General features: G+C 39.2%; 3 protein-coding genes across 4 annotated transcripts; 1 reads left to right on the forward strand and 2 right to left on the reverse strand.

The window, feature by feature from the left end:
• The first annotated feature begins 1,041 nt into the window (after positions 1 to 1,041).
• adgrf3a (adhesion G protein-coupled receptor F3a) lies at positions 1,042 to 14,931 on the forward strand. Of its 2 annotated transcripts, none has more exons than XM_074660649.1 (17): positions 1,042 to 1,174; positions 2,399 to 2,455; positions 3,252 to 3,380; positions 3,484 to 3,639; positions 3,722 to 3,828; positions 3,960 to 4,018; positions 4,108 to 4,232; positions 5,975 to 6,193; positions 7,113 to 7,340; positions 7,429 to 7,575; positions 9,051 to 9,165; positions 9,460 to 9,538; positions 9,855 to 10,034; positions 11,633 to 12,958; positions 13,043 to 13,084; positions 14,546 to 14,581; positions 14,670 to 14,931. In XM_074660649.1, exons 3-17 carry the CDS (start codon positions 3,266 to 3,268, stop codon positions 14,724 to 14,726), a joined length of 2,991 nt encoding a protein of 996 aa, XP_074516750.1. In that variant the 5' UTR covers positions 1,042 to 1,174; positions 2,399 to 2,455; positions 3,252 to 3,265; the 3' UTR covers positions 14,727 to 14,931. The 2 variants fall into 2 exon arrangements, with proteins under 2 accessions (XP_074516750.1, XP_074516749.1); XM_074660648.1 differs by having other exon boundaries at positions 1,054 to 1,174; positions 2,399 to 2,442; positions 3,234 to 3,380.
• ankrd66 (ankyrin repeat domain 66) lies at positions 14,915 to 17,389 on the reverse strand. Its single transcript, XM_074660650.1, has 3 exons — positions 17,232 to 17,389; positions 15,327 to 15,555; positions 14,915 to 15,204 (listed from the first exon to the last, which is right to left on the reverse strand). Exons 1-3 carry the CDS (start codon positions 17,368 to 17,370, stop codon positions 15,066 to 15,068), a joined length of 507 nt encoding a protein of 168 aa, XP_074516751.1. The 5' UTR covers positions 17,371 to 17,389; the 3' UTR covers positions 14,915 to 15,065.
• A 1,035-nt stretch (positions 17,390 to 18,424) lies between these two features.
• Positions 18,425 to 26,304, reverse strand: tdrd6b (tudor domain containing 6b). The gene is made up of 4 exons (XM_074660647.1): positions 26,220 to 26,304; positions 19,221 to 24,076; positions 19,034 to 19,093; positions 18,425 to 18,576 (listed from the first exon to the last, which is right to left on the reverse strand). Exons 2-3 carry the CDS (start codon positions 24,049 to 24,051, stop codon positions 19,068 to 19,070), a joined length of 4,857 nt encoding a protein of 1,618 aa, XP_074516748.1. The 5' UTR covers positions 24,052 to 24,076; positions 26,220 to 26,304; the 3' UTR covers positions 18,425 to 18,576; positions 19,034 to 19,067.
• Between the last annotated feature and the right edge of the window lie 720 nt (positions 26,305 to 27,024).

Raw genomic sequence — 27,024 nt, forward strand, 5'->3', positions numbered from 1 at the left:
TATGAAGAAAAATATTGGCTGCAAGTGTCACTGGACATTATAATAATAAAAACAAGAGTTTACAGCCATGCTAGCAGCTCTGTGAGGCTGTACTTTGGCAGAGTGGTGCTTTGAGCTCAATACTAATGTCTGCGTGCTAACATGCTCACAATGACTAGGCTAACATGCTCACAGTGCCTATGGCAGGGGTCAGCAACCTTTACTATCAAAAGAGCCATTTTAGGCAAAGAAAGCCGCAAAACATTTGAGCATTGTGATGAAGGTAACACAGTTTATAGTTTAAGTATATAGTATATAAGTCTAGTGCAGTGAGGGCCAAAGTGCAAATGTACTACAGAGTATTAGGGCCACAATGAGGGAAAAAATCAGAGATTTCCAGAATAAAGTCATAATATTACGAGAACAAAGTCGGAACATTACGAGAATAAAGTCATAACTTTACGAGAAAAAATTAAATATCACGTAAAAATGACTATTATGACTTTATTCTCATAATATTACGACTTTTTTTCACATAAACCTATGACTTTATTCTCATAAACTTCTGACTTTATTCTCATTACGATTTTTTTTTCGTAAACTTCTGACTTTATTCTCATGATATTATGACTTTATTCTCGAAATCTCAGATTAATTTTTTTCCTCAATGTAGCCCTAATACTCTGTCGTACCGTTGTACCATAGACCTACAACAATGATAAAGAAAAATGAAAATGTAAACAAAAAACAGTTATTCATTTCCATTTTTAAAAATCCACAGTGAGCCACTGGAGAGCGGCTAAAGAGCCGCAGGTGGCGCTAAAAGAAAAGTCTGGGGATCACCAAAGTTATTATGATTCATCCTCTGGGAACTGTGAATGTTTGTACCAAATGTCATGGCAATACCTCCAATAATTACACTGACATTTCCACTCAAAACCAAAAATGTCAACGTCATGGTGGCACCAGAGATGTTTTGAAAGTCAAATTAGATGCACATAACGGCCTCTTTTATTTTGCATATGTACCTGCAATAAACACTGACAAGTGTGATGATGATGTACTGTAGTCAGCTGGAAACTTCCTTGTAAGCAGCTCCATCAGTGTGCTGCTGTCATTTGTGGACACCGACGGGTTCTTCTAACATCGTGAGACGCTGCTGTGATGGTTCACTGATACAAACCAACGAAAACAGGTTAGCTGATCTTTCTATATTGAATATCTTTCATTCATAATATGCATTTCATATTTTTCTACAAAACACGTGTTATGTGTCATACTAGCTGTTGCAATGAAACATACAGTACAATGCTGTGTTTTTGTAAGTTTTGGTGATGTACTCTAAATTTCTCTGAATGCCGTATTCCTTTTTGTGAATTGAATTCAATGCAATCAAGAAATTCACAACAGTATATATGTATTATTATTATTATTATTATTATTATTATGCCAATAGTGTGGTTTATGGGGTAATTCTGCTCTTCATTTTACTTTTTTTATTATTTTATTTATTTATGTTTTAATTTTATTCTTTATTTTCTTTGGAAAATTTGTTTTTGTTTTTCTGAGGGGGGTATAAAAATGGACAATGTGCACACTTCTGTATTTGGTATTTCACACTGTGGATTGCAAAGTTATGTTGTTGATGAAAAAGGGAAAACAATTATTTAAAACATAACAGAACAATTTAGTTGTTTAACTGAACGTTTTTTGTTAATTTGGAAATGGAAAAATACAGTATCTACAATTTTTTTTTCAAGGTGCACAAATTTGTGTAAACCTGCTCACAGTCAAAATCAATAGAAAAACATGGTGACACTTAATTTTCAGAAGTTTTTCTTTATCCAGATCGAGGTTTTAAGGTTGGAGGGTGTCGTATGCTTTCCAGATTTTAAAGCCCTTTAAAGCAAATTTGTGATTTTGAACAACATACACAAAATTTGCCTCTAATTTAATGTTTTATTTTTTATTTATAAACTTAGATAACCAGTCTCCATATACCTTCAATGTTTTTTCTTTTTGAAAAATAATCTTTAATAATATACCCAACAACGGTGACTTTAGAGAGTTTTGCCACTGTCCTGTAAGCCTGTAAGAAAATGTGTGAGATAAACTGGTAACTATAAAAGCCACAGTTTGATCTTCTCCCTCCATCTGACATGAATATATGTAAAGTGTGTAGCTTTAACTGTTTTAACTGCTTCCAGACACACAAAGCTACACATATCATGAGACAAAACAGGTGATAGGGATTAAAAACTACTTTTTCATTTCTTGGTCTTCATGTAAAAAAAAAAAAGAGGAAGATGTCGGAGTTGTAGTGTGAAACAGTCGGCGTATTATATCATCAGTCAATCACCAGACTTCTGTTTACCAAGGGCCAATACAAATGACTTCTTCTGTTATTGATTATTTGTAGGATGTGGACCTTTATAGTTCTTTATATCCTGGGACTGAACATCTGTCAGGTACGTCAGTATCATAAGATTACACATTAGATCTTGAAATTCTAAATTGCAATATTAAATTGCATTAAATTTAATGATTTTCTTTTGACTTTTACAGGCTACTGAACAAGGTAAAATTATTTTTATTTTGAGTTTCAAAATTAGTTTTTTTTCTTTTTTTTAAATTTAAACTTAATTTTTTTTTATCCCCTTTTACATCAAAATATTTTGACCTAGGTTGACAGTTTCCTTCACAAGGGGTTACAATACTTTTCAACATTTCAACATGAATGCATGTATAAAGATAAATCAAAACAAACTATATAATAATATACAGGTCACTGAATATAACCAACGTGAATAACACAAGCATATAAAAATAAAAATAAACATGGGTTACATATAAGCTCACCTTAAATAGGTACACATATTCAGTCCAGTATACATACTATAGGAAGATATCCACATTATTTATCAAAAAAATCTAAGATAAAATGTCCTGTTTATTTTGTCTCACTTTAAAGAAGACACATTAGAGGACTCCAGCGCAGAGTTTCTCAATCTTTTTTCAGCCAAGGACCCCTTACAAGATAGAGAATATACCAGGGACCCCTTCATGTATGTAGGAATAATTAGGTCGTAGCCTATTATTTACACTTCTCTTAGTTATGAGAAAGAACAACACAAGAGAAATGTATTTTGTAATGTAATTGTATGAATACTTCTTGTCAACCCATAACGGTTTTCCAGATAACAGATAAGGTGTATGTGATATTTTGAAACATTTTGTATTTAGGTTGATGTCAGTCTGTTTGCATGTTTCAGGCAATTCAACACAAATGTATTATGTCAAACTGACAATAGAGGAAAGTGTAATCGCAAACATCACTAAGAAACTGACGCCTTTTGTGAGTAACACCACCCTGAAAGTTGACAACCTTCAAAAGACAACAAGTAAACATTTTTCTAATATTTTAAATACTGAATATTCTACATTTAATTAGAATAAAAAGAATGAATCCCCAGGTTAAACTATTGTGCTTTTTTTCCTAATCAGAGTGTCAGAGCATCCCGGACGGCACAGAGTGTCGCTGCCAGTCCGGCTTCATCTGGAGCGATAAAGTTTGTCAGAAATCTAGTCAGAAATGTTGTGGCAACGGGACATGCGTCTTCGCCAGCAACTCGGCTCACATGTGTGTTTCAAACAAAACAGGTATTTGGTTAATTCTTACTGTGTTTGTGCATATGTGTGTGTGTATTTGTGTGTATAAAGCATGCATCTTTTTTTTTCACAGTTACTATCAGTGGAGTCATTATTATGAAAGGACCGGAGCATCTCAATTGTCTGGAAAAAAAAAACACTCAGGAATTTAAGGACTGTAATAACAATTTGTTACAGGAGGTAATGACTAATATTTATTAATAAACAGCACATTACGTAATTAATTACCTTTATCAGATCAGGACAAATTAATTTAGGTATTGTCGTTTGCTAATAGCATACTGATGTGTAAATGAGTTGTTCCCTTGCAGATGAAAAAGGTGTACAGCACTTTGACAGGATTTGACATCTTAACAATAACCAAATACAGGTACTTGCTTTGTTTACCAAATAAAATTATTTCTGTTATATTTCTGTTTTCAATATGTGAGTGAAATCTGTACTTTGTTTTCACTGAAGGCTTGGAAGCGTCATCGCATATTTTGAAATAACCATTGCTGACAACATCAGACACCAAGACTTGTTTGAAAGAACGAAAGGCCTGAGCAGCACTCTGTCGGGATCACTTGACCTGGAGAGCTCAGGTAATTATGTCTAACGGAGGGCGGGATGCATCTGTTAGGATTCATTTAAAACCAGTGGGCAACCTCCGAGTCTGAGAGGTGAAGCCAGTGCCTTAAACTTGCATTCTCTCTAACAGCCAGCAGGGGGCGACTCCTCTGGTTGCAAAAAGAAGTCTGATTGTATAGAAGTCTATGAGACTTCTCGCTTGATTTATTACCTCAGTAAACATTGAGAGCGCAGTGTGACGGCGCTGTGAATGACAGAAAGAAATGTTATTTTCTGATTGTTTCAAAGCGGTTACGTTCTAAAGCACAAATAAATGACCCTCAAACACTCAACAGGTAATTTACTGCGGAGACAGACGCTCTTAGTTTACTTTTCTTCCTCCGTATTTCATTCATTATATCCAAGGAACATCAGTAAATACTATACAGCAGTAAATGTCATCGCAGCGACATAAAACTTCATGTTTTTCAACGTGTTTTTTAGATGAAACGGGCGGACACACTGAACTGCAGACTGCAGAGTGGGTTGTTTACCTCTGTGACCACCAGCAGCCCTCGTCGCATGTCATGTTGCTTTTTCATACCTCAGTGGACTGATTTGCCTAATCTTCATAGGTCTTTAGACTGCGGTGGAAATGCAGACAACAATTGGTTGCAAAATGGTTGCGGTTACGTGAGACACAGCTGAGATGGAGCCGTGCTGAGACAGCTGCTGCACAGATTAAAATGAGAGCGCATGTGTAGAGTAAAAAACACTAATGCCAGTAAAAGTGTAGTCTTGACCTGTAGAACGAAGGAGGACAAATGTCGAAAATTTCCAGACTTCAAATTGTCTGATAACAATCTTTGTGTCTGTAATAAGGTAAAATATCTTGGACATTTCATTACTAAAGACATGACAGATGATGATGATATTTATAGGCAATGCCACAAGATGTACGCACAAGCAAACATTCTCTCACGGAAGTTTAGTATGTGTTCCGATAAAGTGAAGATGTCTCTGTTCAGAGATTAGTGTACACCACTGTATACAGCCCATTTGTGGTCAAACTATAAGAAAGCAAGCTTACAGAGACTTCAGGTTGCATATAATGATGCAATGAGAATATTACTAAAAAGACCAGGATGTTCCAGTGCAAGTGAAATGTTTGCAGGCATAAATACTTTTCAAACAGTCTTAAGAAATCTCATGTACAAATATATATACCGGCTAAATCACTCTGAGAATGACATCATCTTGCGGTTGTCTAACATAAGATTCAGCACTACACGGTACCAATCACAGCTGTGGAGGCACTGGTATGGTTCTTTATATGTAAGGCATTGATGTATGTATATATTTATATTAATATTAATATTTTTTAATATCTTTTAATCATGACTTTTTATAGTGCTTCCTGTATTTTTATGTATTATATGTAATGTATTCTTGTTGTTTTTTCTTTTTTCTTATCTGGACCTTGAGTCTGCAAAAAAGTTTGAATTGAATTCTGACACCTTCCAGTCTGGACATACACGGGGTGGACGGGAATTGATGATATTTTTTTTTTCACTGTGTTGCAATATAGGGGCATTTGCGGGGATACAGTGATTCACAACCTTAAAAAGAAAGTGGGATAGGGCCGTAAAATGGGAGGGCGTATGACACATTGGCCCCCTTACTTTCGGTGCCCATACTCACCGACAGACACACATCATACCTTCTGGATGTAGATTGTCCTTGGCTTCTATACTGATTCGACTCTTATTTTCCGCAGGTGTTGTCCGTATTAAAATGCCGCCTAAAAGCCCCGTGTGTCACTACGACCAGCCCATCATCAGATGCATATTACGGCAGGACCTGGGAACACAACCAGTGTGGCGGCTGAAAAAAGACGACACCAAATATGAGATATTTAATGGCACAGAGTCAGAGGTGACATCAGCAACATTGGAGACCAAAGTCACACTTAAAAACGTATCAGAACTCTGGGCAGGTATGTTTGTTTCAGCCACTGCATTACTACTAAAGTACTGAGTATGATTTTGAGGTACTCAGTGTTGGGAAGGTTACTTTAGAAATGTAATAGATTACAGATTTACTCTGTTAAAACTGTTATAAGTAATGTAAATATTTTAATTACTTCAATAAAGCTGAAAAGGTCCCAAAAACATTGTCTTAAACCAGGCAGTGTAAACCTCACAACAGTACTCAATGCTGAAAACGTCTATTAAAATCTCTGGTAACACTTCATTTTACAGGTCCGCAAATTTCATGGTAATTAGGTGATAATTCACAAGTAGCCTCTTTGAAATTTCTTTGGAATTACTGCCAAATTACCCCAATGTTTACCTCAAAATTAAAAAAAAAAAGTGTGTGGAAATGACTTTATTATAAACATTATTTAATAATTAAGATTGTAACAGAGCGCCGGCATGAATGTTGTATTACATACATTTAAATAAGCTTTTTACTGAAAGAATATTCGGACGTAACCCCTTTGTATTCACCAATCTAATTACATATTTTTTTTCTCAGTAAATGTAACTGATTACAATTACATTTATTTTGTAATTGAATTACTCTGTTACATGTAACTAGTTACTCCCCAACACTGCTTGTACTTCACTTAAAGCACTAGTCTGTAACATTTAAGCGGATCTATTGGCGGTGTGAATGCTGGATGCTGAAGAGCTGACGCTATACGCTGAATTGCTGGCTTAAATGTTATAGGAGTTGGTGGAGACCAAAACAGAGCTAAAAAGGAGATTTGGGGATTTACATTCATCAGGTGGACAGAAACACTGATGCTAATGTTGCTCAGTATCTGATGGATATGTAAAATAATTTGCTAACCACTACCATATCAACTTAAAAAGCTGTGCTTGTTTGTCTTATCCTGTTTGTTTTCTTAGGAGAGTACACATGTGCTTATCTTCAAAAGTTCGAGTTAAACACCATATCTCACAAAGCCAGTGCTGTATTGAACGTATCCGTCCTGCCAAACATTGACATCACCACGGAACCAGAATTTCCACGCTGCAGAAAAAGCTCAGATACACCGAAAGTAAGAGTCAAATGTGAGATAGACAGCAGCAATGAAAAGTATAATGTGACATGGAATCACAAAAACATCTTCGCGGGTACGTACATTTTCTTGTGTCCATCTTCTTTGTCCATTCATTTCACTGAATCCTTGTGCAAACTGACATGCGTATGTGATCCCTGCAGGTCTTTTTGATGATCCTGAAGATGTTTATGCAGCTAATGCACTTGTTAGCTGTAATGATTCCATGGTTACACCGCTACTAACATGCACTTTTAAGAACAGGTGCAATGAAGAGAGAACTGCGTCAACGTCTGTCAATATCATCTATGGTATGTTTCAGTGTTAGTTAAAACAACGACTTTGTCCGACATCACATCCATATTTGCTGGCAATATATTACATTTTTGTCATTTTAATTGAGTGTCCAAATTGTGAATGTTATGCACTATATATTGCCCTCAAATAAGCCCACAATGTAATGAAAAATATAGTGAGCATAGCACATACAATACTTTTAGCGAAAAGTCCCACAACAATGCTTCGACTTTGATAGCTATGTAAATTACAGCACCTTATTATGTAGGGCCAACCCGTTCTCACTCCCAACCCGTCAAATACCGGCGCTTGGTCAGTGGCCCCCTCTCTGATACCGAAACACTGAGGCACCTTTTAGCGCCTGGGTCGGCAACCTCTACTATCAAAAGAGCCATTTTAGGCAACAAAAAAAAAAAGGGGACACATTGAGGGGGTGAAAAAAAAATGAGATTTCGAGAATAAAGTCAGAACTATATGAGAAAAAAATTCGTAATATAACAAATATAAAGTCATAACTATACAGGAAAAAAAGCCGTAATATAATGAGAATAAGGTCATAACTTTATGAGAAACAAAGTCGTAATATAACAAGAATAAAATCATAACTTTATGAGAAACAAAGTCGTAATATAACGAGAATAAAGTCATAACTTTATGAGAAAAAAATTAAATAACACGTAAAATTACTACTTTATAATATTATGACTTTATTCTCGTAATCTGAGATTTATTTTTTTTCCTCATTGTGGCCCTAATACTACGTTGTACCATCGTACCGTCGTACCGTCGTACCGTCGTACCGTCGTACCGCCGTACCGCCATACCGTCGTACCGTCATACCATAGACCTACAACAATGATAAATAAAAATGAAAATGTAAACAAAAAACAGTTATTCATTTCCATTTTTAAAAATCCACAAGGAGCCACTGGAGAGGAGCTAAAGAGCCGCATGTGCCTCCAGAGCCACAGGTTGCAGACCCCCATTTTTAGTGTCTGTATGAGATGCACCGGGCTTTCAACTAACTCCAATGTAAACTCATCCACGTCATTATTAGACGGTCAGAGCAACTGATGTAGTATGAAGAGCGAGAAAGTCAGCGCAGGATGGGTGGGTGGGACGGTTTAGTATTTGACGCCCAGAGAATGAGAACGGGCTGGAGCGTAGGGCCACTGACCAAGCGTTAGTATTTGATAAGGATCCCTGTTTCATGACCCTTCAAAGCAAAGCCATGTCTACTGGCACCCAAATGTCACTAGTTGCAAATGTCTGAGTTATGAGCAGTTCAACCAAAAAGTAATCTGTGATAAAATTATCCCAAATCAAGGTTTCAATTTCCAGCTTTTTGCAGAGCTTCCGACCGTGCTCCAACATAATTTCAGATTAACTTCTTGTTCTCCTGAAGTTGACTTTGTAAAAATATTAGTTGTTCTGGTTAACACATGTAACAAATGATGAATCAAGCCTTCATTTTTCTTCTTCAAAACAGAAAATGAGCAGTCCTGTGCAGCTGAAGGTGTTTGGAAAGAGACCAAAGCTGGATTCACTGCAGTGTTAAAATGCACGAACGGTGTTGGAAAAAGACGAAGGAAGTGCAATCCTGGGTAAGACTGTGACTAATTATTATTTTTATTAGCAAATCATCTGCTGATTATTTTTCTGATTAATCCATTAATTGTTAGGTCTAAAAAATGCCCATCACAATTGTTTGCTCAGTCCATATCCAAAGATATTCAGTTCACTACCACAGAAGTCTAAAAGAAATTGAACAAATATTCAATTTGAGGACCTGAAACCAATACATTTTATGGATTTTTGCTTAAAAAATACTTATATGATTAACTGATTATCATATTCATTCATTTTAAGTTAATTGACTAACGGATGCATCATTTCAGCCCAACAGAGGCGACATGGGAACCAGAGGTTTCAGCGTGTGTGAACCAGGAAGTGAACCGTGCGCTGCAAAGAGCAAACGTAAGCCTAACTTTAATAACTGAAAAACATAAAGCGAGATCTCCATCATTTTATAGAAAAGTTCATAAAAAAAAAATTCATACCAAACATATTAGCAGAATCTAAAGCAGCAAATAAAAATAACCTGATATCCAAAGCTATAATCTGCGGGCAGAAATACATGTTACAAAATGAAAGTTTTACAGAAAGCATTATCTAGTTTGTATGCATTAAATAGTTGGCCTCAGCTTTTTGGAGATGAAATCCTGTGGTGGTAGTTGATGTTTACATTTTGACCCAAATATTCATCACCCATAATTCATCACTGTTGTTACAGATTGTTGACATCGGACTTGGCTCACTAAATGAAAATGCTAAAGGTGTATTTTCCCTCCTTGAGAATGTCACTAATAGCTCACAGACTATCAACACTTTCTCCAACATGAACGCATCTGTTCAAGTACTCCTCAGTTTGAGTCAAAAGCTAAACAGCATAAATGACGACCCAACAACGAATGTAAGTATTACAGAATCTTTGATTGTCTTTATTGAATATTATTATTATTATTATTATTAGGTTTCTGATATGGAGGCAAAAAGGGAATTACTTAATATTTTATTTAATGTTGTAACCCATAAAGGGACTGTTTGTAACTTTCTAAGCGTATAAATGTAGCGGGTCGGTACACATGCGCGCTCGCATATGCGCGCTCGCGTGCTGCCGCTGTCTCGTCTCTTCTGTCTGCTCGCCTTCACTCAGACAGCGCGCGCGTTCTCGCGTACTCTTCCACCTCTAGACATGAACGCGCGCTCACTCCACACTGCAGAAGAGTTAGTTTAGCTCTGAGAAATAACTAGTGAATGTACAGTGGACGTTTGTGCAGAAATAACTGCTGCAGCTCCTCCAGACCAACAGAGGTTTTCCGTGTCTTGGGAAGTAACGGGGCTCCGCAGAGAGAAACGTTGCCGTCTCGTTACCGACCGGTTGCCGGTGTCTTCCTGCTCTCTCCGGCTGCGGGCGGAGGGAGACGAGTTTCTCGCTGGGGAGCCCCGCTGCTGAAGCCTGCGCTGAGGCAGGAGAAGCAAACACAGTATCAGCATTGATTCATGGAGAGACCTTCGTCTGGTCAGCTAACATTACTGCCAAGCAGCTGAAATATAGAGTGATATTGTGCTTTTAGCTGACGTGTGTCGCCTCACTGTTTTGAGCGATGCTCGTTCATGTCCATTTAGAGCGAGCACAAGCACGAGCCCGACGCTGACTTTCGTTGATTTCACGGCCACAGGTGTCGCTGTTAAGAAGCATTTCTGAAAGTTACAAATAGTCCCTTTAACATTTTCATTAACTCAAACCATGTTTTAGGTATTAATTATCGTTGGAATTAGGGCTGTCAAAGTTAATGCGATAATTATGCACAAATTCATTTTAATGCCTCTAATTTCATTAACGCATTAAGCAATTTGCGTTTTTGCGATGTCATACTGGCTTGTCGCAAAGGAGGTTAAATAACGGTCCAAACTTGCACAAAATTTTGGCGAGGAAAAACTGGCATGACGATATTGAAAGGCCTCTCACCTCAAGATATGTGAATAAAGATTTGGTATATATATATATTATATACAGTATATATCATATCATATATCATACAACGGCTTGTATATCCGCCGTCCTCAGTCTTCCGGTTTCCCTTTTTGAATGACGAATACAGACTACCGACACCTTCTGGTGTGGAGAGTTATTTCCTCTCACGCAGGCGCAGAACGTACGTGCTAACTGGCTGTCGGCTGTAGTCTTTGCGGTGTGTTCGAGTGCAACTTGTCGGCCAAGACAAAGATGACGTGAGGCGACGCAACAGTCGGTCTTCATTGGCGCTAGCTCTTTGATGTCGGCTTGGTGTGTCCGTGCCTTTAAACCTCACTTGCTGTTACCGCCAACCACGGGTGTCATTAAATCAACCAATCATTTTGTGGCAATATTTAGTATAAATACAGTCAAATACACATATTTACCATGTATCCATGTAACCGTACTTATTCTTTTTCATAATTAATACAACCAGGAGAAAGGATTTTTTTTTGTTGTACTGCAATTAAAACAACCTTCTTTGTTTTCAGGATTTTCTGGAGTCATCCAGCAATTTGCTGGAAAGTTCTCTTAACGAATCATGGACAACGGCTGACGAAGGCAATATTTCATTGGCTGAGCGATATCTGGATGCTGTTGAGAACTTGATTCAAGTGACAAACGTAACACGTGCCCCTAAAAAGAGAAATATAGAGGTAGCCGCATCCAGTTGCATGCAGAGGTCATGTGTTAACAAGGTGTTCGATGCCACCGTCGTTCTTTCTACCGCAAACCAAACCGGCACTGTAAAAACAGCTGGGTTTAAAGAGCTGGAGATGTATTTACCCCGCAAAGATGACGAGTACGTGCCCAACAGCATCATTGTGTCAACAACTACTGAAAATAAACAACTGGGTTCAGTTGAGGTTGAAATCAGCTTTGCGTTGCTGAGGCCGAGGCCTCGCAACGTTCGCATACAGTGTGTCTATTGGGACAACAACACCAGGGGTTGGTCCCAAGAAGGATGCAAATGGATGGGTGTTTCTAATGAGGGACGTTGCACTTGCAGCCATTTGTCCACATTTGCCATTCTGATGTCAAGGTATCCAGTGGACATCACCGGGCTCGAAGAGGTGACCTACGTCGGACTGTCTGTATCAGTCCTGTCCCTCATTATCAACCTTGTGATAGAAATGGCCATCTGGAGTACTGTAGTGAAGACAAATACTTCATATTTACGCCATACTGCCCACGTAAACATTTCTCTATGTTTGCTGGTTGCAGATTGCTGTTTTTTAGCATCTTCTAGCCCAAGGCATATATCAGAAATGTGGTGTAGGATCCTTGTGGTGTTGAAGCATTTCTGCTACCTGTCCATGTTCTTTTGGATGTTTTCTCTGAGCAGCATGCTTCTTCATCAAGCAATGTTTGTGTTCCACAATGTGAGCAAGAAAACCTACCTGAAGCTCTCATTAGTCCTGGGCTATGTGTTTCCATTGCTGGTTGTTGTTAGCACGTTCCTTAGCTATAAGGGCGGTGCTGAAGGCGTGTACTTCTCCCGTGACACCTGCTGGCTGCTTTATACTGGACTCATGAAGGGGTCCATCTACACATTCATCATACCAGTCGGTATAATCATCTTCTTCAACGCGTTCGCCATGCTGATGGTAATCATTAAGCTTTTGGATATGAAGACAGAAAAATCTATGGAAAAGGAAAAACAGGCTGCCGTAACTGTCGTGAGGACAGTTATTCTTCTGACTCCAATCTTCGGTGTGACTTGGGCTTTTGGGTTTGCGGTGATGCTTATTGACCTCACATCTGGACCCATAGCCATCGTAGTCAACTATGTCTTCACCCTGCTGAACGCATTCCAGGTGTGGTCAATATGATCTTCAAGTAAGCATCTGGACCAGTAAAAGTGTTTCTTGCTCAGTAACCTTTTGTCATTTCATTTGCAGGGTTTGTTCATTTTGTTAACCACCTGCCTGGGGGACAAACAAGTAAGATAGTTTTAATTCTTTCAGAGAAATCACCAACCTAAATCATAATGTTTGTTGCATTTCTGGATCAACTATGTTGTATACTGTGTTACTTTGGTGGTAAGCCAGCAGAAAATATTTTGAATATTTAAAGGGGGTTCATTTTTGTACTTTTCAAACTGGATGCTATTTCACCATTGTTTTTTGTCTAAGTGACTAATCGGGACAACAATTTCTGAAATCGGTTCGTTATTGAACAATAACGCTGCAGCTGCGAAATGAGCTTGATACGGTCTGTTTGTTATGGTGTCCAAGTCCCGCTCACGGAGAAGTCTCGTTGTGAAATCTGAATATCCGTATGCTCAAATAAATCTAATTAAAAGACCTCATCCACATTGTGGTAATCATCTAAATATTCAGCCATGCCATTAAAAATCTTTTAGATAACACTAATCTACACAACAAACTCTGCCCGGCTGGCACTCGTGTTTCCACCATGGATGTATTCCACTATTCCACCGTTGTCTTCCAGCAACACGTCACCTCGCCAGATTTCACAACGAGACTTCTTCTTCAGCGAGACTCTTTTTATGATGTCAGACACTTATAATAACAATGAGAGCCTGTCAGTGGCAAAAACAAACACTTCTAGTGGACGTAAATGACTGTGCCAGCTTGCCCCAATAGGATTACATTACAAAATGTGAGCAGCTGCCGTCTACAGCGCTCTCCCTCAATGCTGGACCGATTTCAGGATTTGTTGCCCCTATTAGTCACTTAGACGCAAAAACATGGGAAATAAAGTTCCGGCTGCAATTATATCAACCAAACTTCAGTACCTTCAATAGACCAGAATTCAATGCAGCCACGGTAGACATAGATGAGGCTATTTCCCCAAATGTCAAACTATTCCTTTAAATATACATACACTCCATGATTTTGTTATAGGGTGCAAAAAGGTTAACATTTGTTATCGTGGTGAATTTTTAAACATCAACAAATATCTGGGAAGAAATTTTAGCATTTGGGGCTCTACACCAAATCAAGGAGTGTATCCAAACTACAACACAGCCTATTTGTTTTACTTTTTAAATAAGTTAAATGTGTAATTAGAAATGTACGGAAGCCCTGAAAGGCAAGCGAGAATTTTCTTTTTCTGAGTCTGATTGAAATTATTTTCTCTTCTGTGTTTTAGGCTGATTTTTCTAAGTTACTTTTTTTGCCTCTTAGGGAAAACAGGTGGAAGATTTTTTTTACCATTTTCACAGACAAAAATCTAGAAATATTATCCTTACAAAAAAATGTTTTCCACCTGTTCTTAAGTCATGAACACAGGAGAGAGAATAATTTAGATCAGACTTAGAAAATGGATCACCAGAAAAAAAAAAAATGTCACTTGCCTGTCAGGGCTTACGTAGAAATGCTACAAACCACAAACAAGGTAGTATAGCACCATTAATGATGTTTTAATCCGATTTTCAGACCCGTGATGCACTGGGGAATCGTCTAAAGAAAATCGTAAGTGTGCTACGACTCAGTTTACTCGTCTAAAATACCAGAATGACTACTGTTTTTTTTTAACACATCCTTCTCCTCTGCTCTCCAGGCTCCAGCATCGACTACTGACAGCACCGTCAAGTTGGAGTCAACTAGTAAGATGTGAAAATCATGTAAAATATGTGCCCTTTCACATCAAAACAAACTACATTTTACACATAAAACCACAGATGATTTATTACCTGTGATACAAGTTAAAGTCCACTGTACACTGTTGTAATGTTTTAGTAGATATCTGTGTTTCTGACAGTAAATATTCCCAACATGTATTCTTTGTTTGTTGCATTAAATTAAACTACATATTAATGTCATATGTGGTTTGAGCAATACTGTATTTGTTTTTCATTTGTACTGAAGCACTGAAATACCACAGAAACACTGTCAATTTAAAGGTTATGAGGATGTCACTCTTGCACACTCTTTGTTGCGTAAAGGCGAGTTAAGCCTACGTCTGAATGTTGCTCTTAGATTTCGCATTTTCTTCATTTTCCTTGCCTTGCTCTGCCCACTCCTCGTCTGTGTCATCCACTGAAATCCCTTTTAGGGCTGCCATCTTGCGGTACGCTTGGCCCTCAATTTCTGCTCTGCAACACACAAAAACAGGGCATCGTCATCAGGTGTAATTACTTAAAGTATGACACAAGTGTGAAAATTAGGGAGGTATGATTCAGAGAATGAAATAAGAATTGGAAACTTAATTTTATACTTTTTAAGGAATCGGACGCAGTCATGGTGTCCATATATTTCGGCTATCCGTGCTGGTTTGTCTCCACAGCAGTCCTCCTTGTCTATAGGGGCATGGAGGGAGTGCAGCAGCCGCAGCACAGCCAGCCGGCCAGACTCTGCAGCGCTGTGGGCAGGAGTCCATCCATGCTCCGTCCTCAGACACGGCCTGGCTCCATGCTCAATGAGGATCCTGACCGTTTCTGTATGTCCTGTGGAAAACGCATCAGTGTGATCTGACACGTGCATTTAAAGGGACTGTTTGTAAGAATCAGAAATTGCTGGTTAACAGCGACATCTGTGACCGTTAAGTCAACGAAAGTCAGCGTCCTGTTGCTCGGGCTCGCGCTCGCTCTACATAGACATGAACGAGCATCGGTCATAACAGTGAGGCGACACACGTCAGCTAACACCACAATATCACTCTATATCTCACCTGCTTGGCAGTAATGCTAGCTGACCAGACGGAGGTCTCTCCATGAATCACTGCTGAACCTAGTGTTGGCTTTTCCTGCCTCAGCCTCCCGACCGCGGCCGGAGGAAACAGGGGAGACACCGGAGTTTTGGTCGGAGACGATAACGTTTCTCGCTGGAGAACCCCGTCACTTCACAAGTTACGGGAAACCTCTGCGCATATGCGTGAGCGCGCTTGGGACACCGACTTGGGTTGATTTATACATGTAAGAAGTTACAAACAGTACCTTTAAGAATTGATGATTTTTTTTTTATCTAGTTGTTTAAAAACAACTTATCTACTGTGGTAAAGGCAAATTCTTACTATGATAATAAGATGGAAGGAATAGAAGCAACAGAAAAAACAATAAATTCATTAATGCAACAAAAAGGGCACTACACAACAAAGGTGCAGTGTGGAGGATTTAGAGGCATATAGCGGTGAGGTTGCAGATTGCAACCGACTGAAACTTCTCCCGTGTGCCAAGCGTGTAGAAGAACTACGCAAATGTGATATTTGATTAATTGTCGATGTAATAAGTCATTTCTCAAGCAAAAACACCAAACATTCCCCGTTCCAGTTTCTCCAATGTGACAAATTTCATGCTTTTCTTTGTTTGATGTTATTGCAAATTAAATATCTTTGGGGTTTAACCTGCTAGTTATAGACAAAACAAAACATCTGATGAAGACATTTTGGACTGATTTTTATAAATTTTTATAAATTGAACAATTAATTGAAACATTATCTATTGAATAAGGAAAATAATATTTTTATAATCATATTATATATTACATTGTTAATAATTATGACTTTAAGTTTATTGTATTTCAAATTTTCAACAACACTAAGCCACGTCATAGAAAGACCAACAATACAATCCCTAAACAAGGCCAGACAGAAGAAAGAAAATAGGTGAGGGTTGACTAATATAAGGTGAATAAAAGCAAATAGACAATAACAAAATAAACAATAAACTAAGGTAAATCAAAATAACAGCATTAACATGACAAGTTAAGTAAATTTAATTGACAGGTATTTTAATTAACAGGCTACCTAATGGCTATTATATCTAAGTTATTGTTTTCTGATGCTGTATTGTAGCAAACAGTTTAGTTTAAACATAAAAAAACAACTATATTATTATCATACTATATATATATATATATATATATAAGCATATCTTTCAGTCCCAACATGTATATGTGGATATTTAATTTGCTTAGTAAAAAAGTAAAAACTGCATGGCCTTTAAATCTGGCGACTTAGCCTTTAAGTAAATGTAAGATAAAGTCCCAAAAGGAGGAAAAGAGGGTAAAATATGAGACTAGCAGAAGGTATTTGAATGGTGACAGGTGTAAAACTAATGATATTTGACCTGTAGGAGTATCAGGAGAAAGGACCCGGTACATTTCCACTGATCCACTGATCTACCTTGAGCTGCTGCCCAGTGTAGAGGTGTCTTTTGGCTCCAGTCCATGTCTCTCTGATTGGGATTGCATTCATTTCTCCTCAGAATCTCCTCAACTTGGTCGTAATCCCCTGATGCTGCTGCCTGGTGCAACTCTGTCATTTCGTTGCTGTGGTTGCCTAGCAACAGTTTATCAACACAGAGTTAACCTGAGCCTGTAAATGGTAAATGCTGCCACCTACTGTAGATGGAGGATGAAACCAGGGTGTGTCTCTTAAGTACACTGAAGTGAGAGAACTTTATGTGCATTTATGCAGTGGCGCCCCCAGAATCCATAAAACCAAAATCCATAACTAAATGTCAGGAATTCTATGCAGATTATATAGGCGAGTTGAAAACGATGTCAATATAAGAGTTAAAGATTCTCTACACAATATTCAGAGCATTAAAGGAACTGTTTGTAACTTCTTACACGTATAAATCATTGCAGGTCGGTGTCCCATGTGCGCTCGCGTGTGGCTACGCTGTTCAGACAAGACTCCAACACAAACTACACGGAAGCACCAAAACCTCAAACTTATATCTAGTGAAGCCCGTCTTGCTAAACAGTGTTGGCTGCGGTCGGAGGACGCGGGGGAGACCGTAGCTTTGGTCTCCAGGACCGGAGTCTCTGCTGTACTCTGCTCCTCTGCCTGCCTGCCTTCACTCACACACCGCGCTCGTTCTCGCTATTTCGCTCCACGTGCATGAGTGCACACTACACACGGCAGAAGAGTTAGTAGCTCTGAGAATATCTAGTCAGTATTAGAATTGGCAAGAGATTTGGTAGTCTATATCAATGGTGGAAATGTTATAAAAATGTATTTAATGTCCAACTTTAAACACCTCTCTTTGTAGTGTCTTGTCTCTATAGAACCCTGTTTAATGTGGGCTGAGCTGGGGAGGGGTCTGAAAGTTTGTTTGTTTTGGGATACTTGTTAATGCATGGATTTCTTGATGAAAACACCAAAACTGAAGATTTAAGCCCCAGTATCATAATGGATATGCAAATTTGATCACTTTCAACATAATTAAACTGTGTGACTGTAAAACTCAACATATTTAAGGCCGAAGAGCAAGAAGACTGGCCTTTTGATAGATTTGTATAGCTAACACAGCCTGTAAAACAGCCTGTTCAAATAATCCATTTTAAAAATTCACCCCCCTTATTCATCCATGCAAGATCTATATGTTTATTGGCACAAATTAACCACATGGCAAACTTCCTTTCACTTAGTTTGTAAAATAAAATTTCTAACAAGACAAACATGTATTTTTAGTTAAAGTCAAGGCTGCTCCGTCATGACTGTGTTTCATCTGGGTCCAGAGCTGAAACAAACAAACAAACACAAAGATTAGATCACATATTATTATTAAAATTATTTTTGTGAATGGAGTCTGGTGGCTTTGAAAAGAGCGATATAACGGCTGTCTTCAAAGCCACCAAACCAGACTCCATTCACAAAAACAGTAATTTTACCTCACAGAACACGTGAGTTGCTGATCTACCGCTGCATTGATTGGTTAGTTAGTTTGTGTTATTGTGTGACATTCAGATCCACACTAATGTGGCGCCCACACAGCAGTACATTGCTTAGCTTCCCTGCCGGTACTCCTGTCTGTTTAAGGGCTTGTGGAAAATAGCATTTTGATGCAAAATTTGAATGTTCAAATTTGAATACATAAGGAACACCACTGGGAAGCTACAGAATAATATAAAAACCTAAAGGACCCACCCTTTAAATATTTCTTGTAGAGGACATGGATTAGAAAAAAAGAGTCCTACCATTCATTCGACGGCTTCTTGACGACTTTAATCCTCAATTCTCCTCATCGTCCTGGTTCACTAAAGATGAAAGATCAAATGACATTAAACAAGGGAATATGACATTCATTAGAAACCTAATAAATGTAAATTAGCAACAAGACCTTTATAAGGTTTCAAAAAGTGACAGCAAGTATAGTCCACTAACCTGATCCACTGTCCACTCCTTTCCAGTATTTCTCCATTAGTGTATTCACAACCGCTCCCTCATGTTCAACCTCCACTGCGTATTGAGGAACTCCAGCCTCTGTATGGTCTTCCATGTTGAACACTGTCACTCCGAGTGGTTTATTAACCAGAAGATTGAAGAAATCATCATAAACTTCATCAATCCAGGAGCCCCTGGACTTATCAAATCCATTCAAAGAGCACAAAAAGGCCAGAGGAGCCTTCTCCAGCAGACTCTGAGGCAGTGATCTCACATTCTTGATGTCAACGTCAGACTCGTTTCCATAGTCTATAAACAAGACATTCAATGCATCGTCAACTCTGCTAATTACTTGAGCTCGATACCACTGGTTGTCACTGGAAAACAGAGCAAGGCATGGACTGCCAGCACCAAGAGTCTCTGGGAACATCGTGTCTTGTTGGGTCTGTCCTGCTTCCTGAGCAAGCCTCGACACTTTGCTTATCTCCTCTGTGTTGGCGTACTGACACCAGAAGAAATGGGGTTCCACAATAGAAGAAGCGTATACCTCCTCCTTTTTGTTTTCAGAGAGGTTTGGCTTCTTGTACTTGCAGGTATTCACATTTCCTTTGGAAATACTAAGGTGTGTCATGCTGGACTCAGTTTGACTATCTTGGAGGAAAGTTTCTGTTTCAGGGTGTTCTATCGAAACACGCTCTTTGGCAATTGGTTTCCAGTATTTCTGCATTTCTGCATTTACAACTGCTCCCTCACACTCAATTTCCACTGCATACTGAGGAACCACAATCTCTGAATGGTCTTCCATATTGAACACAGTCACTGTGAGTGGTTTATCGACCAAGAGATTGTAGAAGGCATCGTAAACTTCATCATCCCAGGAGCCCCTGGATTCATCAAATCCATTCAAAGAGCACAAAAAAGCCAGAGGAGCCTTCTCCAGCAAACTCGGAGGCAGTGATCTCACATTCTTGATGTCAACATCAGACTCATTTCCATAGTCAATAAACAAGACATTCAATGCATCGTCAACTCTGCTAATTATTTGAGCTCGATACCACTGGTTGTCACTGGAAAAAAGAGCAAGGCATGGACTGCCAGGACCAAGAGTCTCTGGGAACGTCATGTCCTGTTCATTCAGACCTGCTTCCTGAGCAAGCCTCGTAACTTTGCTGAGCTCCTCTGTGTTGGCGTACTGACACCAGAAGAAATGGGGTTGCGCAATAGAAGAAGCATATACGTCCTCCTTTTTGTTTTCGGAGAGGTTTGGCTTCTTGTACATGCAAGTATTCGCATTTCCTTTGGAAACAGTGAGGTGTGTCATGTTGGACTCAGTTTGACCATCTTGGAGGAAAGTTTCTGTTTCAGGGTATTCTATGGAAACACGTTCTTTGGCAACTTGTTTCCAGTATTTCTGCATTGCTGCATTTACAACCGCTCCCTCACACTCAATTTCTACCGTATATTGAGGAACCACAATCTCTGAATGGTCTTCCATGTTGAACACAGTCACTCTGAGCGGTTTATCAATGAGAAGATTGTAGAAGTCATCATGAACTTCATCATCCCAGGAGCCCCTGGACTTATCAAATCCATTCAAAGAGCACAAAAAGGCCAGAGGTGCCTTCTCCAGCAGACTCTGAGGCAGTGATCTCACATTCTTGATGTCAACTTCAGACTCATTTCCATAGTCGATAAACATGACATTGAATGCATTGTCATCTCTGCTAATTACTTGAGCCCGATACCACTGGTTGTCACTGGAAAACAGAGCAAGGCATGGACTGCCAGGACCAAGAGTCTCTGGGAACATCATGTCCTGTTCAGTCTGTCCTGCTTCCTGAGCAAGCCTCGACACTTTGCTGAGTTCCTCTGCATTGGCGTACTGACACCAGAAGAAATATGGTCCAACAATGCAGGATGCATATACCTGTTCCGTCTTGTTTTGAGAAATGTTTGGCCACTTGTACATGCAGACGTTCACATTTCCCTCAGGGCTAGAAGGAGGCGAAAGGTGTGTAATTTCTGAGTCAATGTGGCCTCCTTCTATTTCTTTGTCCATAATAATGACGTCCAAAGTTGGTTTTCTTTCTTCATCCAAAGTCATTTCAACCTCTGGTGCAGAGACAGTCACCCTTTGTTGGGTCATCTTTGATACCGCCTCTCTGACTTTCGCATTTACATTCAGAGGTCCATCAAATAGTTCAACAATTAGCTTCCCTTTTTCCCCTTTTGCTACCACTGAAATGGTGAAACTTTGGCCAATAGCACTATCTGCAAACCACTTGTTCACTCCCTCTGGCACTTCTGCAGGGACTTCAAACAATCCAAGTGGAACAGCCTGCACAGGAACAGACCTGGCTGTACTTGCTTCAGTAGGAAAAGGGCAAATATCAGATTCATTCACTTCAACGGTATGACCAAAGTCCACAAAGTGCACTTTAAGTTTTGGAGACATTTCTTCTACTTGACCTCTGTACCACTGACTATCTGTGTACCGAGCAAAGCAAATGCTATCACGTCCAAGTGGGTGATCTGTGCACTGTGGCTGGCCAGTTAGTTGTTTAACATTTTCCATGACTTTGTCAAAGAAATGGACATTCCTGTCCAGTTGGCAGTAGAATTGATTGACATTCTCTGCGTAGGTTACCCACACTTTTTCTTTTCCATCCACATCAATATTGTGTGTGGAGTAATTGTATGCATCTGATGGGACCTGTGGAGGAATTTCAACAAGATCTTCAGCAGCCTGTGCACATTCCTGAATCAGAATCTTGCATGTACTGTTGGATGGTGTTTCAATATCAACCACATTAAGCAGCAGACCTTCTTCATCAGATGTTATATCCTCTATAGTGCATTTCAACTCAATGTTTGACGAAGCACCCAAATCCACAAACTTTTGAAACTCTGCAGCATCGGTGGAATTCTTCTGATTGTCAAAGCAACACTGAAAAGCCTGGGCATTTAGCCGTAAGAAAGCTGGATCAATGGGGCGCACATCTCGCAGAGGGACCGTTCCAGTTTGACCATAGTCTATAAATCTCACATCTACAACAGGGGAGTGGTGACTTGCCACGATCCTTGCTCTATACCACATGTCATTGTCTGGATTACGGGCGACACAGATGGACTCAACAAGTGGCTGAGGGTGGGCAGATGCATAGTGGTTTTGCAGGTCTTCCATCAGGAGTCTAAGAGAGTCACCATTTTCCGTTGTTTGACACCAGAACCTCTCTAGACTTTCAATGAAAGAGACTTTTACATTGACAGTACTTCCTACTGTAAACATATCATCATCACAAGCATTTTGCACCTCAAAGAGGAAATTTGTTGAAAGATGCCCATTGATCTGTACTGGAGTGTCTGGATGTTCTGAACTCTCTTTGATAGGAGTATCATCAGCTCCAGAAGTGGGTACATCATCTGTCCTGCCATTGACTGCTAGGTTCTCGGTGCACGACAAAGTGTCCTCTAGCGAACCATCACTATTTACAATGACTTTGTTCTGTAAGTCAATGCAATGTTCGCCTCCGGTTGAACTGACAAATGAGGAGAGAAGGAGTTCATTCTGGACATTTGAATCTCGTTCAGTCTTGGAGGGTGAAAGAGGTCCTTCTTTCTCTGTAAAATAATTGTTTATGCATGAACCATTATCTGCATAGAGAATGACATGATAGACATCTTGAGGTATATCGTAGTCGTTAAACTTCGCCACCATTGTCTGGTTCAGGAGCAGGGATTTCAAGTAATCAGTCTGGTCTGTTGTCCACCCTGTGCCGTTATCTTTTACATCTTCAAGAGAACAGGGATACGTGACAACTGGCATTCTCAGAAATTTTCCATGCAGAGGTCTGATGTCTCCAATCGGGACAAAATCACTTTTTCCTTCATCCACATGAAAGACTTCTACAGCACCATCGCTAGTCATGGTTTGCTTTAGTAACGAGCGATGCCATCTGCCGTCCATCCCTCTAGCAGCACATGGATACCCGCAGGTCAAAGGTTGTGTGTCTCCTAAATCTGAGCTCCCTTCATAGTGCTGCTGGATCTGTTCTGATAATATCTTAACTGCCTTGGAAAAAATGTGGACTTGGCAAAAAATGTTATACGGATTAGTTACCTCTGTCACATGAACAGTTTCAAAAGAATTAATTAACAGTTCTGGGTAAAATAATTGGTCATGCTTCTCCAGTTGGCAACTACCATTCAGATTCTGTTCCTGCGTTATGCGTTCGGCCTCAAGACATTTCTGCACAAGGCTTTTAAACTCATCTACTGGCATCTCTTTTGCCACTCCAGTCTCACACATGTGCTTGGAAACAGATGGTATGTCAAGGAGAATGGTCCTGTCTGGCATCAGCACGTGTTGAACCAGTCCCTTAATCTTTTTGCCAGGCAGAGACACCAAAAACTTGGTAGCACTTTCATCCTCAAGGGAGAGGACATTTGCGAGTATGCACGATTCAGTTTCAGGAGGAAGGAGAAAACTGTCACTCTGGCCCCATGCTAAAGCTTCACTTGTGGCGATATGGGGCTGTCCCTGATCAATTAGAAAAACATTGCAAGTTTCACTTTGACTCGATACAATCCGAGCTCTGTGCCAGGTGTCACTGATACAAACCAGACAGAGATCGCCTGGTTTTCCTTCTGATCCACAAAACTTCCTTTTAGGAATCTGAATTTCCTCTCTCATCTGCTCATAGATATGCTTCCTTCCATCATCCATGTTGATCCATAATTCCACAAGACCACTACCGGGGTTTCTGTTTACCCTTGTGATGAGAACAGGTATTTCTGATCCTGGCGTTGGAAGGCCGGGAATTGAACACATTGTGAAGTTCAGAGGTCAAATACACCTGCAAAAGAGAAACAAATTAAATGCATCAATGTTGAAGAAAAACAGGCATTTTTAACCATTATTACAAAGCACTTAATTTTAAGAATTTCGAGGACAGTTCAGTTACTATCTGTGCACTTAGTCTGCTTGAATGGTCATATAACTGCTTCATGTCAACATGGCTGCTACATAATATTTGATAATGTCACTAAAGATGTACTAATGTCCAAATCCAACAAAAGATAGTAGATGGAAGTGACATATCTCCTCATGAAAAACACCTACAAACACATGTGAGAACTGTCAGTTTTAGCTAGATGTACCTAATAAACTGGCAACTGAGCGTTGGTTTGCACTAGAACTTCAAACAGACAGTATGCAATTAAAACAGTAACAAAACAAAACAGCCAGGGGTACAAAACACTAGACAAAATTATTATTATTATTGTATAATAAATTATAATTATATATAAAAAAATTAAATTATAATAAATCAAAATTAAATTATAATAAATTAAAATTAAATTATAATAAATTATAATATTTTTTCAATAATAAATTGTCTTAATTAGGGATGCACCGATACTGGATCGGATATATAGGGGTGAAATTATCTGAAAAAGAGGAAACTATTGAAAGAGAAAGTACTCAAAAAACAAAAAGATATTTGGTAAGATATACCCGGGAGTGTAAGCAAGGATGACGGCGCGCCTTCAAGCCAGGCACTACCAACCAAGAGGCTGCTAGCTAGCTAACGTTAGTGCTCAGATATCAGATGTGAAGGTAAGCTTTATTTGCTCTCTAGTTGTTTAAAAGGGACTGTTTGTAACTTCTTACACGTATAAATCTACGCTGTTCAGACTCAGACTCCAACACAAACTACACAAAGCACCAAAACCTCAAAGTTATATCTAGTGAAGCCCGTCTTGCTAAACAGTGTTGGCCGCGGTCGGAGGACGCGGGGGAGACCGTAGCTTTGTCTGCTTGCTTTAACTCACACACGGCGCTCATCCTCGCCATTTCCCTCAACTCTCACGTGCATGCGCGCACACTACACACTGCAGGAGAGTTAGTAGCTCTGAGAATATCTAGTGAATGTACAGTGGACGTTTGTGCAGAAATAAATGCTGCAGCTCCTCCAGACCAACAGAGGTTTCCTGTGTCTTGTGAAGTGACGGGGCTACGCAGCGAGAAATGTTATCGTCTCCGACCAAAACTCTGGTGTCTCCCTTGTTCCCTCCGGCCGCGGTCGGGAGGCTGAAGCAGGAAAAGCCAACACTATGATCAGCAGTGATTCATGGAGAGACCTTCGTCTGGTCGGCTAACATTACTGCCAAGCAGGTGAAATATAGAGTGATATTGTGGTTTTAGCTGACGTGTGTCGCCTCACTGTGTTGAGCGATGCTCGTTCATGTCTATTTAGAGCGAGCACAAGCACGAGCCAGACGCTGACTTTTGTTGACTTAACGTCCACAGGTGTCGCTGTTAACAAGCATTTCTGATTCTTACAAACAGTCCCTTTAAGTTGCTGATGAAACTTGTTTGACACACATGAGAAAGTAGTGTAGAGATTAGCATTGGTATTATTTTGTTCGAGGAGCTGAAATATCATGGATCTGCAAAATGCTTGCACACTTTAATATTGTTGGCACTGTGAGAACACTAGCATTTCTATGTGTGTAATGTGTGTGCAATATTGGTGTTTGTGTGTTGTCATTTGTATGGCCAAGCCAGTGATGTAGTTTGTTAATACAAGTTAAAATGTTTAAATGCAAGATTTCACCCAGTTTGACTCTTTGCATTAGGAGCTTTTTTCACAATCAAACTCTGTTGTGAAAATTAAACAATCAATTAAAATCCGTTGTAAACTTAAGAAATTAACACTTATTTTACACCTCAATTCACTTAAATAATCCTAAAAAAATAAGACAGCACATGCCTGTGATTCAATATTGGCTCTAATCATTCAGTGCAGTTGCAGATGCAGAACCTCGTTTAAAAACTCTGGTATTGAATGAAACATAACATCTCACCCTCCACACACATGATTCACGTCGCTTTTCAAGGTGTTTTACAGTCCTACATCTTCTTCTTAATCATTCGGCTCTGATTAATTTCCAGTTACTTTTACCAACTTGTTACATCAAGCAGATTTCTCTCACCGTGTTTTGCTGCTGCAGCGACTCATCCTGAATGATGGATTCAGTGTGAAGAGGACTTGTGGGCGGGCACTCGCGTGTGTTTTTAAAGGCTTCACATTCACATGGCTGATTAATAATGCCTCAACAAAATGCATGCATGCAAAAGACTTGCACGAAATCAAAATGCATGCATGCAAACGACATGCACGATATCAAAATGCATGCATGCAAAAGTTATGCACGATATCAAAATGCATGCATGCAAAAGACATGCACGATATCAAAATGCATGCATGCAAAAGACATGCACGATATAAAAATGCATGCATGCAAAAGACATGCACGATATCAAGCAGATCGTTTGTAATAGTTTAAATGTGTTTGCATCGGCAAAACTCAAAATTCGGCATAATTAAAGTCTACATTTTTCTTTTAAAAAACGTGAGATTTTTTTTTTTAATACTGTTTTCATATATGCAATCCACTGTTTGTAATTACAACAGTCTATAAACCAACTTTTAAGTAGATGAGCTTACAGACAAACCCCTCAAGTACACTATAGAGAAAACAACCTCAACATTCAAAACCAAAACAAAACCAAAAAAATAAATAACAATAATGACAAAAAGAAAGAGTAGAGTTAAAAAACAACAACAACAACAACAAAGCAAACAAAAAAATAAAAAATAAATAAAATATATATAGTAATATTTACATGGGCACACACATGCATCCTCCAAGCATATGTATATGTGCATGCCTGTTAACCCAAAACGTGAGATTTGTAGTTCTGGAGGTAAACACAGGTAGAGCTCCAGAGAGCCAA

Source organism: Sebastes fasciatus, chromosome 15 (genome assembly GCF_043250625.1).
Source record: "Sebastes fasciatus isolate fSebFas1 chromosome 15, fSebFas1.pri, whole genome shotgun sequence".
NCBI classification, from domain to species: Eukaryota; Metazoa; Chordata; class Actinopteri; order Perciformes; family Sebastidae; genus Sebastes; species Sebastes fasciatus.